The sequence below is a fragment of the Convolutriloba macropyga genome, unplaced genomic scaffold (assembly GCF_964194025.1).
Source record: "Convolutriloba macropyga unplaced genomic scaffold, txConMacr16.3 SCAFFOLD_915, whole genome shotgun sequence".
In the NCBI taxonomy this organism is placed as follows: domain Eukaryota; kingdom Metazoa; phylum Xenacoelomorpha; order Acoela; family Convolutidae; genus Convolutriloba; species Convolutriloba macropyga.
The window spans coordinates 42,806-58,972 of record NW_027449882.1 but is presented as its reverse complement, the minus strand read 5'-3'; the positions used below and the strand labels follow the sequence as shown (position 1 = coordinate 58,972).

Here is a 16,167-nt window from a genome sequence, read left to right as displayed (position 1 = left end):
CATCAAACAAACATTAAATTGTTCGAAAATAACCCCTATGTCTTTCTTCGGACAAACCTTGACAAATTATTGATGGCATTTGAGATAAAATTTGTTTGCAGAAATTTGAAACGTTGGCAATTGCAATTGTTTACTATTGCAGCTATTGTTCGTTTTGTTTTGATTTACATTAAATTTCTGCTCTTCTAGTTTGAGCATTGTTCAAATTGAACTTTAGTGACACGTTTAGATTTTCGTTCTTGTTTAAATATCAGTTCAAGTTTTGAGGATAAAGCAAGTAGTAATTATGAAACTTTTCTCAGATGAGAAAGTGGTGATTATAACTGGAGCTAGTTCTGGGATAGGACAAGACACGGCTGTGAAATTTGTGGAAAAGGGAATCACAAAACTCTGTCTCAATGGGCGCAATGGAGAAGGACTAGACAAAACAAAACAAGATTGCGTAGCGGCCAACAAAGAAGCTGAAGTTTTATTGGTTCAAGGTTGCCTTGCTCTTCGTTTCATAGACACGCTCCAATCCCTCAACGTCAAAATATTGAAGTTGAATTTTCTGATTTTCAAAAATTTCTGAAAAACACTTGTTAAATGGCCATGATGCGTACAAATTTATCAGATTTTGAATGAGTCTCAAGTGACCAAGTATCTCACTGAATTTTTTCAATACACTATAGTTCCAGCAAAAAAAAAAACAAAACTTTTCAAAGGAGTTTTGGCAAGATCTGGCTCATGAAATTTTAGTCATATGTATTTTGTTATGTTTCAGTGGGTACACTATATTAACACAGCAGTTTATTTCAATAATCTGAGACATGATTGTATTGTACAGGTCTCATTTAACATAAAACTACAAAAAATTTCCAAGTGATCAAAAAAGTTAAAAAAATAATATTTTCTGATTATATTTATTTGAAAAAAAAAAAACTTTGAGAGAAAATGAGGTCTATAATCTGGACTAACAGAATTTTTGCACTATAGATCTAGTCCATTGTACACAAAAAACATATATCTGAAGTCGATCAAAACTGAAATTTTTGGACCAAAGAAACTCGTGGGAACTTTAGCAAAAAAAAATGCCCATTGTTTTGAGAGTTTTGTCCTCTAAGTTGAATATTGTGACCAAGAAAAACAAAATTGACATATCGAAAGCATCAATTCAGGACAACGGCTTTGAATTCAAACCAAATTGCGGTTTTGACTACTGAAAATTTGACTGGAACCAATATATGAAGATATTAAACAATTTTGCTTCTGGAAATTTCTGAATTATATCATTGTTGCTTGTGTATGGTGCAAAAATTTTCTCGATATTCTCGATATTTAATGTACACGAAAAATAAGATGTCGCAAAATTTTACAGAAGAGAGAAAATTTCAAAAAATAAGTTTAGGTTCAAAATTTTTCCTCGCTTGAACTGAAACTAGCTAAGGAATATAAGAACTAAAAATTTACTTATAGGTCGTAGTTAATTGAAGAATTAATCCCCTGTGTTTAATTTGATGCACCATTTCGCTCGAATAGCAGTCGTAATCTTAGTTCAGTTGACCGACAAAAGGACAATTTTATTGGAGTTGTGTTGTCGGCTTTAATAAAAAAACTGAAATATTGATTTCGTTTATAGCATCAAAGTTTGACGGGAGAAATGATTGTACATTCCATTAGAAGAAATTTTGAATATTATTTGTTTTGAAAACACCAATCATTAGTATCTTCGGTTTTGAAGGAACGAGATTGTGAGATTGTCAGTATGCTCGGTATACAAAAGTTTGGAGACTAATAGCTTTTCTTCTTTTACAGAAGGACAAGAACACAAGCATCATACTTTCTTTTACCAAACTTATTTGCCTTTGTTTCAAGTATTTTCGATGCGACATTGCAAGTTCATAAATTTTTTCGTAATTAAGCAATCAGGACTCATTTCCTTTTTTTTTCAGGCGACTTGCTCACTGAAGGACTATGTGAAAAAATAGTTGAAGAATGCATCGCAAAATTTGGCCGTATTGACATATTATTCAACAATGCTGGGTTCACCATATTTGGTCGTATCTTCGATCAATCAATCGAAAGTTACCAAACCATTTTTGATGTCAATCTCAAATCCACAGTTTGTTTGACCAAATTATGTATTCCCTATTTACGTGAGACCAAAGGTAATATTGTAAATAACTCGTCGGTTTTGGCAACAACTCCAGTGGAACAAATGGGATTTTATTGCATGAGTAAGGCGGCCCTGGATATGTTCACGAAATGCATTGCACTTGAGGAAGGAAAAAACGGGATTCGTGCTAACAACGTGAATCCAGGGACAAAAACGCTCAGCAATCGCAAGGAACGTTATTTTGGCATTTCTAAATCGGCATTAGGTCTGAAAAAATTGACTTCCCAGTTTTGATTGTACAGCAGAGCTTAACATGTGACCTTTGTTTTGATATTTTCTTTGAATAATTGCGAAATTAAGTTGCGTGCCAAGTGAAATCTCTCACAATATCAACAAAAAAAATCGTCCAAAAACTCTGAACACCCCCATTACTATTAGAAAAAAATAACGATAGTTCATTGGCAGTTCTTTTTGGCCTATCTATTTGTCATATCTAGTTATAATCAGCGACGGTTTTCTGCAAAGTGACTTTTTTCATTTCGTTCACCCGAATTTTCTTACTCTTTTTAGTCTTAAATAACTTTCTGGGAATAGCTTTGCGAGCAACTTTTAAGCTTTCATCATGATTAATGCTTTGGCAATTTCTAAAGATTAAAATTAAATAATTTTCAGTTGTTTTCCATTTTACTGGGCGGTAAAAAAAATACTGTTGAGCGCATTTTTAAAGGTATAATTGGGACACCCTTTGGAGTCAACTCGGGTATTCCTAAAGAATTTATCGAACAATTCTGGGAAAGACTTACAAAGGAACAACCAACCGGGCGAATAGGAAATGCGCAAGATGTAGCCAGCTTGGTCACTTTCATAGCGTCAAGTGAAGCTGATTTCATGAGTGGGAGTTCTGTTGTCACTGATGGTGCCATTTCATGCAAAAGTTTTCTCCAATAAACCAAAGAACAGACTTAGTTGACAAGGAACCACTATATTTGAAACTGTCTCCTCCCCCTCTGCCCCTAAAACAAAACTAATTACCCCCCCCCCCCTTCCCTCCGAACCCCAAAAGCTGTTTTCTCAATCAGCTTTACCGAACAAATTAATGCCTGTTTTTGCGCCGATAATGGCTTCTTGTATTTAGATGTATTATGTTTAGATTTATTTGCTATATTTAGAAGTGGGCTATCCAATAAAATTTATGAATATCATAAAAAGTTGTTTGTAAAAGAATCAATTATTGAGGGTCATATTACACCGGGGCACGGACGCAGTTCCAAAAATTCAAGGTCAATATCAAAGCGTATATCTATTAAATGTTACAATTTAACTTCACAGCAGAATCAATTAATTATTAAAAATGTGCTGATTATTTAAAAATGGACAACTTAGTTATAACTTTTTAACAACAATGACAAAGTTTGCAGACCAAGAAGTCATGAACTATAAATCTTTTCCAGATGACGTGTTATCCTTTCAGATAGTCTGGATAATGGTCTGAAATTTGTCTCGCCAGCGGTCAGGTTGGCCCAGGGTCAGACTGACAAGAGTTGATATTGGTTTGGGTCAATCTAGTTAGAGCCTACTTTGGCGTGGGCCTCAATTTAGGGTTTTGATCTTTTCTTTCATATCCAAGGATCATAATTATTTCATAACAAAGCATACCCAAAGTTTATTGTATAATCTTCATGTTAAATTCAACGAAAACCAAACGGCATTGTTAAAATGGTAGCAGCTATTTATGAAATAAAACAAACCCAAACGGTTAATTAAATGCAAAAATATGACGTGATTTTTTAAATCGTAATTTTACTTAATTGACCAAAAAGCACAATCAGTATGCATGTTGACAAATTCACATAGATGCTTTCTATTAGCAAAATAAGGAAAAAATTAAAGAAAGCATCAGATACAAATAAGTATAGCCGAGATCATCAATACAAAAACTGACAGAGCTGGATAGATTGCAAAAAGGAACCCACCACTGAAAAAGCTGCAAAGAAGTTGCGACGACTCGTAAAGTAAAACGAACACAAATTTATTACAGGAAAAATTTGTTACAGGATCACAAAGATGACGTTGATGACACTTTACTTTTAGACGAAGTGGAATTATAAAAGGTAAAAAAGATTTTCTGAACTTTTGTCCGGTTTTGGTGAAAATAGTGTCAAAGCTGACATATCGAAACCAAATTGCTTTCAATTGTCACAGAAAAAAGCTTATCTAAAATTCTGGAGATAATTTGAAAGTTTTTGCAGTAGCTAAAGTTTAAAAAAATTTACACAAAGAATTAAACAAATGATACGAATTGATGACATGTACCGACAAAAATTGTATATACATGACAGCTCCAAGCTATTAGATTGCAGATCATCTCAAGAACATAAAAGTTTGCTTGCTTCAATTTGCTTGCTAGAAATGAAAGTCAAAAGGCAAAGTAGAAATCTAAAACAAAAAAATGCAGAATTTGAACAAAGTACGGACACATAAATGTTTCAAAAAAATAAATTCACTGCGAAATTTTGATTGAACTTTAGTCAAAATTTGTGATAAACTCCACGGCTGGCTCCTTTTAAAATTCATTTTCCAAATTTTTGCTTCTTAATTGTATTGTTTCTGAGTAGTGATCAAAAATGAGCCAATTCGAAATAGTAATTTTATCAAGCCCTTTATTTTTTTTCGAAACGTGTTGCTACTTTTTGTTTTGATAAAACTTAGGCAAAAAGAAGATAATTGTCACATTTCAGATGCGTAATTAAACTCTTAATTTTATCACAAAAAATGTTTTTTGTATATCTAGGACACAATAGTAGGAAACTTTTGTATATCTAGGACACAATAGTAGGACACAATAGGAGATTTATATCCTCAACATATTTTGTGAGTCGTTTACCAGCAGATGTTTTAGAGCACTTAGTCAAACTTGCCTGAGGAACTGCCTGCTGTTCTCAAAAAAGCTCTTGTTCATGTAGAAACAATTTTAACAAATTAAAAGGCTCAATGCTGTTCTGTAGTTAAATCGTTAATAAGAGAGAAATTCACCTAGAACGACAAAATTTACTTAGATTGTTGAAATATTGTTAGATGTTAGAAACGGTGAAAACTTTCTGTCTCATCGCAAATAGAAAAGCAAAAAAAAACATTTTTTTTGCATGTTAGCTTTTCAATCAAAGCAATTGATCAAATAAAAGTTTTTCTACTGGTGTTTCAGTTGTCACAGTTGTCAAGACCATGATTTTTATGCACTAAATAATAAATCAATTCCCGATAATTCCTGATAGAAAAAACGGGAAAATAAGCCACTCCCGTTAAGTTTACAAATTGGCATACACGCACACTCTTGATGGATGTATGCCAAGATAGGATAGCCGGGAACTCACTTTAAATATTTTACCGCAATATTTATGGAATTCACCTTGCGAAATTATTCACATGACGATGTTTAGTCGGTAAAAATTAAAAACAAACTATTTCCCGCTAAATTTGTCACATTCTCATAAAAAGCCGTCACGTGCCTTTTTTTCGCTATTGGAATTCCTGGTAACTTTGTCAGCAAGTCACAATTAGTCAACAGAAGGTCCAACTCATCGTGGGAATTCCGGTCATTTGCCTTAAAATAAATAGGTTAATTCAATTAGGAAAATTAGGTTAAAATAATGGTAAATTAACAGATATTTTGGCAATTTATCTGGGCTGTTCGATAAACACTTATCAAAAGAAATAGGGAATTTTGCCTTATTAACTTTTTACGATCACAACTTTATTGCATCTCCAGTTCGTACAATTAGATCCCCTTGGTTGGGTTTATCACAAAAGGCAAAAAACCAATCAAGATTGTCCCTTTAAAGATGATTTTAAACCTCGAACAAGTGACTCTTCATTTTGTCTACAAACTACATCGATAAAAACTGATGCCCATTTAACTGATATTAAAATTATCGAAGGAAGATTGAATTGAGAGCGTGAGATTGTTTCTGATCGTTTTTTAGCAAGAGACAATAACTGATTTGTGAAAATACATAAAAACCACAAACAATGTTTTTCTCAACACTTTTTCATAATAGCGAATCACAATTTATTGCTCTTGCATCGGTAAACAAACTCTTGTTGTCTTTAAATTAGTTACTACCCTTGTGAAATCAGATAATTAAAAATTGGCTATCAAGTGAAAATAAGTTTCAGTTCTCAAAGATTCAAAGCTATAGAAGACATCAGAGGGTAATGAAATCAAAATACGAATGTGCAAAAAGAGTTGATTTCTTTCTGTTTGTTTTGTTTTTATCATAACAAGACATTTTTGCATGCTATGGGTTAAAAACTGTCGTTGTCGAATATTCAACTTAAACTATACAAATGAACTCAAATAAAACTCATTTTTGGATGTTTTGTATTATTGCGTTTTTTCAACGGTTAAGCGCAGATATATTATGGCTGCCATTTGAAAAAAAAAGATTTTAACAAAAATTTCGAAGTATTCAGCAACACAAGTTCTCAACAAAAAGCTCGCAAATACAGCCTAATTTTTTGCAAAACAATTTTTCCACCGAACTGTTGAAAGTCCATAAATGCAGCTCAACGTTCCAATGACCGCTGAATTTGTGATCCGATGAACTACTCAATGGCAAACTGTCAAAAAGCTTGAATGACAAGATTACAAAAAGTTTCCGATATTCTCGGCACAAAATTTTGCTACCCGCGTTTGCGGATATTAAAGAAAAAGCAGATCTTCATAATTGGGAGATTTGAACCAATATCTGATATCCATGAATTCTCTATCAATTTCTTAATATAATCGCTTTAATCAAAGCATTTATTGTCTTTAATTTATTTAAAAGTAAGCATTTCGGAAAAGTGATTATTATCAATGGAAAAAATTTTTTTTAATGGTTGAAAAATGAAAAAAGTATGTAAAATGTAGAAAGGTAGACTGTAAATCAAAGTAGTACCACCTTAATCTTTCTTCCGTGACTATGATGTTTTTAGTGTAAATCACATAACGCACTTCCATCAAATCTAAATTTAACTTATTAGGAATCAGCAATTCCAAAGTTCTGGTTTTTAAGACAAACTCAATTCTTTCACGATAAGCTTCCCCGGAACTCACTTAGAAAAAGTGTCTCATCAAGTGTCTCAATTCATTCCATTTGTTGCCCGCTTCGAGAAATGTTGCAGCAATACAAGTATTTGAACAACTCGGAGATTGGTGGCACAGCAAATCAGCGCTTAAACAGTCTAGAGAACTTATGTTTTTATGGATAGCCAGCAGTACTATGTCCATGGCACAATTTACCCTGGCTGGTCTGGATTTTTGAGTAATTTTTACTGCATCAAATATAATATTCAGAAAAAAATACAGAAAAAATACTGAAAATAACTAAAAATATGGAAAAATTCTAAAGTTCTACTATGTCTAAACTCTTGAAACGGGTTGATTTCAAAGTGTTTTCCAATGTTTTGTTCCCATGGGAATGCGGGAATCCGCGTAAAATTTGGCAAAATCAGCGCCGTACCTGATATTCTTTTCTCTCGAATCTTTCAATGTTTGTTGATCCTAAACAATACATTTAATTTGCAAGAATTTGAAATATAAAGTTTTCTTTGAAGTAAAGCTTTGAAGTGGATTTCATAGCAAAGCTCTCTTTGAAATATACTAAACAGTCCCAACATTCAATACAGCGCTACCATTGATTGATGTAGTTTGAGTTTACGTTATATTGCTCCTTTCTAACTTGCAATTTGTTCAATTAGACCTTTGAAACTCATTTTGAAGTTCAATTAAGTTTAAATTACAAATTGAATATTTTACTTTAAACGACCCTTATCGTCATGAAACTGTTTTCTGATGAGAAAGTGGTGATTATAACTGGAGCTAGTTCTGGGATAGGACAGGACACAGCTGTGAAATTTGTGGAAAAGGGAATCACAAAACTATGTCTCAATGGTCGCAATGCAGACGGATTGGAAAAGACAAAACAGGATTGTTTAGCAGTGAACAAAGATGCTGAAGTATTGTTGGTGCAAGGTGTGCAAACTTTTGAAGTTCAAAAAATTGTTTCAATGGTTGTCTTTGTTATAAATCATTTCAATGTTCAAGTTGTCTATTCTAGCAAAAGCATTTAGAAATAAAATTTAAGAAGGAACAGCTCTTAAAAATTGCATATAATGTACTCGACTTCTAGGTTAAGAAAAAAATATCTCGCAAGATCGTGACTTAATTGTCAAAAATTGCAACATTGTCTTGCATTGCCTTGTAAAATTTTCTTAACAATCTTGCAACAGCTCGAAAATGTAACGTTATATTAAAAAATACAAACCATCGTTAGTTATAAGTTGAATCAGATTTGCGAATAATCACTATACGGTCTCGTTAATGCGCTCCATAGATCTTTTGGGAAAAAAACAAAAAAACACACATAAAACTACTTGTTTCAAATCTTAAAAAATAGAACAGTTGGTTAGCAGCACATAATAGCGCTAAAGAAAATAAAAACAATTAATTTTCACTTAGAGCTGATAAATGGGGCTGAGAAGAAAACAAGAGTAAATGAATCTTGAAATTTTGCATTCTGGGTGTAGCTTCTAGTCATGAAATGTGAAAAAAAAATTATTCTCATCAGTTCTGAATCGTAGAGTGCCCTTGACCCTTGAGAGAATGGCCTTGAAAAACGTCAAAAACAAAATCGCAAAAAATTTCAGACTTCTCTTTTTTTTTCATAAAACAAAAAGTAGGCCACACCTCAATTTCATTTCCACTTGACGTTAGTTGAAGGGTCTAACTGAAAAACTCATAATCCGTTTTTTGGCAAGAAATAATTAGGCTTAAGAAGAATCTTTGCTTCTAAATTGCTTATGGGCTTTCCAAAATATCATTAATTTTATAGAGCCGAGATTTTGTTAATCGATCTATGATAGCTGTTTGCTTAAAATAAACAAAAGAAAATAAACCAGATTTCCTAATCATTTAGTCGTTAAAGATAAAAAAATCCGTCAAAGGATTATTTGAGGTTTGCCAATCGTTTAAATACTTATCTTTTGCGTGGTAAGATGTCTCTTAAAATTAACTGAAAAGAAATCGCGTATGCTAATGATGAAATTGAATTGCCAACAATTTGGCAATTTGTGTCAACCTTTGTGCTAAACCAAAAGGCAAAAACAGTAACCAGAAGAAGTCAATCAAAGTATACCAGATAAGAAAAAAACTTTTCTCTTTCGAATTTATGTTTTACCCAGATCTGGAGATCAATCTTTTATTAATGCATTGATGAAAAACTGGTTAAAAACAAGCAAATGAGCAGTCAAATTTCAAGAAGAAAAATCAGAAGAAAAGTCATAAATCTCAATGAAGCGCTTTTGATCTTGTGTCACCATATTATACGTGTCTCGATTCACATTTTTTTGGATTCACGATTTATTTTTATACAAAATTTCTGCAGTTATATCTGAAACCATTGCGACCGAAGATAAAGCTTCATATAACAAGCTGTTCCTGTCACGTAGTTGTGCAAGAATGTTTGCACGAAGGAGTCAAAAAAGCGTGAGGGATAATGAGTCATGTTGTTTTGACACTATTTAGATCCACCGCAATTTGAAAAAGTTCAACAAATTTTATGATCAGAATGCTTCATCTGATATTCCCGTGTAACGTTTTACCTGTTTATGATTATGTTATCCCTGTTCCATGTCGCACAAAATGCAAGTTAAAGTGAACATAAAATCTATCGAGAAAAAAGATTGTCTCAAAAAAATTCGAGGAGTGGAATTGATTAGGCCGTAAACTAATTTTTAATTTTTTTTCAATAGAAATTATCTCTTAGATCTATTAAGATAACCTAAAAATTTAATAGCCATTGATCTCGGGTCAGAATCGGTTCTTACTCGTTATAAAGTTTACCAGACGCGAAAAAAAAATCGTCTTTACTCGTGCAGCAAGAAATGTTCGGCCGGTTCATTATAATGAAATTCACCCTATGAAATGCATCATCTGGCACAATTTTCCAAAAAAAATCCTACAATATAATCATTTTTCTACCAGATTCTTAAAAGATTACCTATTTTCTGCCATATTTCTACAATAGAAGATTCTAACATGATAAACTAACATGATTCTAACATTTAATAGAAGATTCTAACATGATAAACATTTTCAACCAGAATTCCACGGAGCAACCATTTTTATGTCACAATCCACTAAGATATAATCTTGTTGCCTAAAAGTTTTAGAAAGAGTTTTCCTGTGGGAGTCTTGTTATGGAATCCGCTCATCCGATTTAAATAGTACTGCATCATAACGCTTGTACTCCACTTTCTTAATAATTGAATGAACTTTGTGTTCAAATTTATTAAAGATGATGTAATGAGTGAAAAAGCTTGAATAATTAATCAATTGCTGTTTGACAGCAGAAGAAAATCGCCTGCGATCCGTTTTAACGCAATTTTTAAAATAAAAGAGTGTACGAAGTACATTATGCGCAGTGTTTCTAACTGAAAAAAACTACTTCCTAAATCATCATATCGAGTAACTTTTATCGAGCATTGGTAAGTATTTTGTACTGTTTTATTCAATAAAAGAAGCAACTTTACTGCACATAATTTTCTTAAAGCATAAAATGAGCAACTTGGATAATCACAGCTATTTGAAATGAAGCTCAAAGGTAATTTTTTAAAATTTCTTTGACAGTCCTCCAAGATAACCATTTTTCCGCCTTCTAACCAATTTTGCAAGATAGCCATTGTTCTGGCAGATTGAGCCAGATAACCATTTTCCCGGCAGAGTTTGTATTAAAGAACAATTTCTCGCAAGAATATTAACTTTCTCCCTGAATTTGAAAGCGGGTCATCTATTTGCCAAAATCTGACATCGCGTCTGGACTAAGGTGTAGGATAAAATGACCTCTAAATTACTGTATCCTACATAAGATATGTAGGGTCCAGTAGTTTAGAGGTCCTTGTATCAAATAAAATCATGTAAGAAAAATCAAATTCTCCAAAAAAGAAATCGGAAATGTGGAAGTCATGATTTATTTGTAACCAGGTTTTAATCAATACCTGTTGCGATAATAGCAGTTAAATAAAGTGCCAGTCAAATAAATTTTAATGCCCGATTGACACTGGAAAAACACTTTGCACTAGCCTACGAGTTTATCACACTCTTTTTTGCCACAGTTACTAAGTAAACAGTGGCGATAAAAGAGTGGTGATAAACTCGTAGTCTAATGATGAAAACCGTTTGACAAACTTGTTGTCTAAAAAAACAAACATGAGTACAATCAAGCTTTTGGCTACTGGTTAACAATATGAACAGTACAGTTTTTGAAGACATTAATTTGTTTCAAAACCTTTGATGGGGGAGGTGCGCAAATATTGGGGATCTGGGTCATTTCGTACACCAAAGTGGAGTCCGAATCAAAATAGTCGACTGGTAGTTGGGACATTTGAAGTTCCATGGAACCATTGCTTTCGAAACCATTAAAATTAGAAGTGATCGGTACCGCTAATGTAGCACTAATACGTTTCTTTGCTTTAGTGGATCTTTTATACACTCTGAGAGTACTATCACTCCTATGGCTCGAGATTTTTTTAACCTCGTTCTCACTGTGGCCAGCATTGATGAGCGCTGTTACTGACGACGCTCTAATAGAATGTCCTGACCAAAGTAAATTTGTATCCCAATCAGCAGATCGTGCAATTTCGGATATAATTTTTCTCAAGCAATTGAATCCCATTGGCTGATTGTTGTACCAGCGGTCGCCTCCTTTACCATTTATACGATTATAAAATTTTTGCGATTTTGACCAAATTTTGGACATGTAAAATTCCACAATTTGCACAGGACAGTTTTCTTCAAACGTGGGATATATAAAGGCTTGTTTTGGCTGGGAGCCTTTAGTTCTTATTCCATTACTATGGTTTTTTGACATGCGTTCGTCATATTGAATGTAGCGTTTTTTGTCCCATTCTAATAACTTTAATTTTCGGGGTTATTTCCCCATGCCAGTTCATGCTGCTCCTTGCCTCCGCGCAAGCAGAAGAATTTGCCAACCAAATAATACATTGTCCACAGTAGCTCTTGAAGAGAGTCTTTACCTAGAATTTTGCGCTGCCATAAATCTTTCTCCATATCTTCTCTCACTGACAAAAATTTGGTTTTGACAAAACTAGGAAAAAAACTGCGTTCAGTTCTGAAAGTTTTGTACAAAATGAAAGACACTTTTTGGCCAAATTACGCACAAAAAACAACAGTTGTTCGTAATCTTTCCAAATACTTCTGGCAAAAAGAGCAGTTACCAAAGTAGAAAACAATTGGAAAAAGTAATCGTAAAGAACAACAAATGATTGTGTTTAATTTGTCCCATTGGTTTCAGCTTCTGAAAATGCACCTTCTTTACCGAGCTCAATTGCAGATGCAAAAAAAACTAGTTCATTTTTTTATGTTGCCAGAAAAACAATATCCCAATAGCAGCTTGTCGTGGGGGCCCATTGAAACCCCTAGCTGATAAGTTTTTCATCCGCTTGTCAAGTGCGAGTTGAAAATCTCTGTAATTTGCATCATGAAGAATATCAACTTCTAGAAAAAGTTCCAATTTATTTGAAGTTTTTCAGAGTAAGAATTGCACCCATGAAGTTCATTGTGTGTGGATCAGTCATAATTTCACAAGCTTTTTCACCCCTTTTACTCCAACCTCTTTCCCCACCCACCCATACCCCTTAAAAAGACAACCATGAGTTTATCAAAAAACTAACAAAAACTAGAAAGCAATTGGAGCTTTTTCCTTTTGATTGGTCCTACAAATACAACTGATTTGTTGCTGCAAGGTGGTATAAAGTTCGTGGTGAAAATTCGTCACCATTGCTAGTTTTGACTTCACTAAAGAACATTTTCAAATAGTTATTTGTGGCTCCTGGAAAAGTATCAAAACTGCTATCCAAAGATACTTTCAAAAGTGTTTCATCAGTTGCAGTTTCGAGCTATTTATTCCAGAGTTTACACACCAATGAAAAATTACGCAGAGAATTTTTGCGCAAAAAAGAGTCACTCATTTTGACTGTGCTCCATTTTGAAATGATCTCAACAGGGTTTGAAAAAAAATGCCACACGGTTTTTATCGCCCTCAAAGTTATCATAAGACCTCGGCTTCGCCTCGGAGTTTGATAACTTCTCGGTACCGATAACAACCGTGTGGTAATATTCATTAGCTTCATAAGCTTTGCTGATTGTCATTACTACAGTTGATTTCTCTATATGCTTCCATTACAGTAAAAATATATACATATTGTTATAAAGAAAAAGGTGTATATAAATCTTTAGTTAGGATTCCCCAACTCCTACAAAGGTATTTATTCAATTCGCTCTCAAAAAAATTTTGATTACGAAATGAGCCAAAACGACCCTTCACTTTTCATCAAACATTAATTTTTCTGCCTTGGCAGATCTGCCGCATAAGTCGGCCGTCTGAAAACATTGATCATTAAAAGTTTCAGCAGAACTTAGACAATGCATTTTTAGTGATTTGAAGAACCTCTTCTAATCACACCACCCAAAATATTGTCCTAAGGTTTTAATGGTGAGATCCCAAATGATAAAACTCTAATTCTCTAAAGCCGAATTAGAATAGAACTTCTGATTTCATTTTTAACCTAACTGATTTTCTTTGATTCTCAATTAAGTATGAGGTATCAATCGAAAAAAACTTAAAGATGGTTTAAACATGATTATTTTAGTGAAAAAAAGTTCTTTCTCAAAAATTTTGTTTAGCGTTTTTTTTCAATCATCATTTCTGTCGATCTTCTTCATGAGAATTTATAATCCTGCGGTAAAAATAAACTAATGAAAAGCTCTCTGACAATCATTTCTCTTACAATATCAAGAAAAACCCGAAAACTGCAAAACACGATAGTTCTACATAATAATTTTTCTCATTTACAGGCGATCTTCGAACAGAAAGATTGTGTGAAAAAATAGTTAGTGACGTCATTGAGAAGTTTGGGCGAATTGACGTTTTGTTCAACAATGCAGGAATGACCATATTTGGATTCATAGCCGACCAACCAATCGAAACTTATGAAACTGTTTTTGATGTGAACTTGAAATCGGCTATTCGGTTGACTAAACTTTGCATACCCCATCTTCGGGAAACGAAGGGTAACATCATCAATAACGCATCTATTTTGGGTCAGACGCCGATAGAAAATATGGCCTACTATTGCATGAGCAAAGCGGCCCTAGATATGTTCACGAAATGCATCGCGCTTGAAGAAGGAAAAAATGGGATTCGCGCCAATAATATTAATCCAGGAAAAACTAACAAGCAATCACTGACCAGTTTTGAAGAGTTAGCGGATAAGAAAAATTACGAGCCACCGCACGTGCCAAATTGATTATAATAACCATTGCACTAAATTTGGGAATTATTTTGGGAAAATTAAACTACGTTTTTAGGGTTTAAAAAGTTAAAATGTATGTGACCAAATGGAAAAATGGACCAAATGAGACCCTCTATTTGGTACGGGGCGCTGAAACGTCACAAAAATTAAAATTACCTGGTTTAAAGCTCTACTTAAAAAAGCGTGTTCGAGATGAAATTAGCATGAAAAGAGCTTGCTCGAGTTAAGTCCTTCATGAAGAAACTTTACTTCACTTTTGCGAAAACCTAAAATTGTCATAAAAGACAGGCTTCACAAAAAATGCGAAAATGTTTGGCTGACCAAAATAATAACTAAGTTTAAAGGTACTCTTTTCACTGGCCTTTTGACCATGTTTACTGTTCGACTGAGATATGCTATTTGTCAAAAGATATACTTTATATAACAAATTTGCTAAAGCAGGACGACATTTTTTTGCCAAATAATCTTCCAACCGACATTTCACTTTTTGTGTTTTGAAAATTTTGTATTTCATTTCAATACGACTAGCAAAAAACGGTGTAATTTATCGATTACATTTATCGATAATTATTATGCAAAATATTAATATTAAATCGGTTAATATTGAACTTCAAATCAGTCCATGCCATTTTGGAGTACACCGCGACTGTGTGATCCTTTTTGAATGCAATTTTAAAAAATGTTGTATAATTTCTTTGCTTTGATGTGATTTTTCATTGATAAAAGTTTTATTTTGTCTTCAAAATCGGACTTTAAAGCAAAAAATCTGACCTTTTTGTGGCCTATGGTCAAATTGGCCGGCGGGGAATATGGGAATTAAAACCTAAAACCCGAACGCACACCAATTATAAAAGCTGAACGAATTACTGAAATTTTGTCCAAAACGATTTTCGAGAAATCAGAATTTAGCGTCGGCAAAATTTTCTCGTTTTTCCTTCTCAGTCAAACCCCCTGTAGGCCAATATATAGAATGTTTTTGCTGTAGGGATGAGCGAGCAAATGTTTTTTCCAATCTTCAACCCTCAATGAATGGTGTTTCCCTTTGTCTTTCCTAGCCAAATTTTTTCAAAGAGTTCTTCTTTACATTGCTTTATTTCGGGAAAAATTTTTTAAGGATGGAGATATCATTTAAATTTTTTTTCACCCTTAAGAGTCATCTGTAACTTTGGTTAAGATAAATATAATAACTCGAAAATTGATTTTTAATTTACAATTAAATACTTATTAAAATTATTCATCTTAGTTTTCTACATTCTCCCAGCCACCATACTTTTGCAAACTGTACGACGAAAAATCGGTTCGGTGATTGCTTAATAACAATCACCCAGGAGTTGTTGTGACGTCATTTGGTACCAACGCTGGCCTTCCCAAAGACTTTGCGGACGAGTTTTATGAAAAAATAAGGAAAGTTCATCCTATGGAAAAAATAGGCAGAGGAGAAGAGATCGCTAATTTGGTCACCTTTATGGCATCGAGTGAGGCTGAATTTATGAGCGGAAGTTCGGTTGTTATGGACGGAGCTATTTCATGCAAAAGTTACCTTCAATAAAATTTGGGGATGAAGAACCTTTTACAGAAAAAAAAGCTTATTCTCAAATGCATGTGTGAATGAACTGGCGGACATTTTGAGGTGACAAAGTTCCATATAGCTTTTTAAGAGATAGCTAATTAATCATAACAATTTATATTTTTGTCTTAAA

At 33.5% G+C, this 16,167-nt stretch overlaps 2 protein-coding genes across 2 annotated transcripts; both read left to right on the top strand.

Annotated features, from left to right (window-relative positions):
- Window positions 1-224: 224 nt before the first annotated feature.
- LOC142355399 (meso-2,3-butanediol dehydrogenase-like) lies at window positions 225-3,325 on the top strand. The gene is made up of 3 exons (XM_075407592.1): window positions 225-482; window positions 1,932-2,360; window positions 2,823-3,325. The coding sequence occupies exons 1-3, from the start codon at window positions 287-289 to the stop codon at window positions 3,041-3,043; spliced, it is 846 nt and encodes a 281-aa protein (XP_075263707.1). The 5' UTR covers window positions 225-286; the 3' UTR covers window positions 3,044-3,325.
- Window positions 3,326-7,817: 4,492 nt separating this feature from the next.
- Window positions 7,818-16,167, top strand: LOC142355398 (meso-2,3-butanediol dehydrogenase-like). Its single transcript, XM_075407591.1, has 3 exons — window positions 7,818-8,108; window positions 14,010-14,415; window positions 15,782-16,167. The coding sequence occupies exons 1-3, from the start codon at window positions 7,913-7,915 to the stop codon at window positions 16,014-16,016; spliced, it is 837 nt and encodes a 278-aa protein (XP_075263706.1). The 5' UTR covers window positions 7,818-7,912; the 3' UTR covers window positions 16,017-16,167.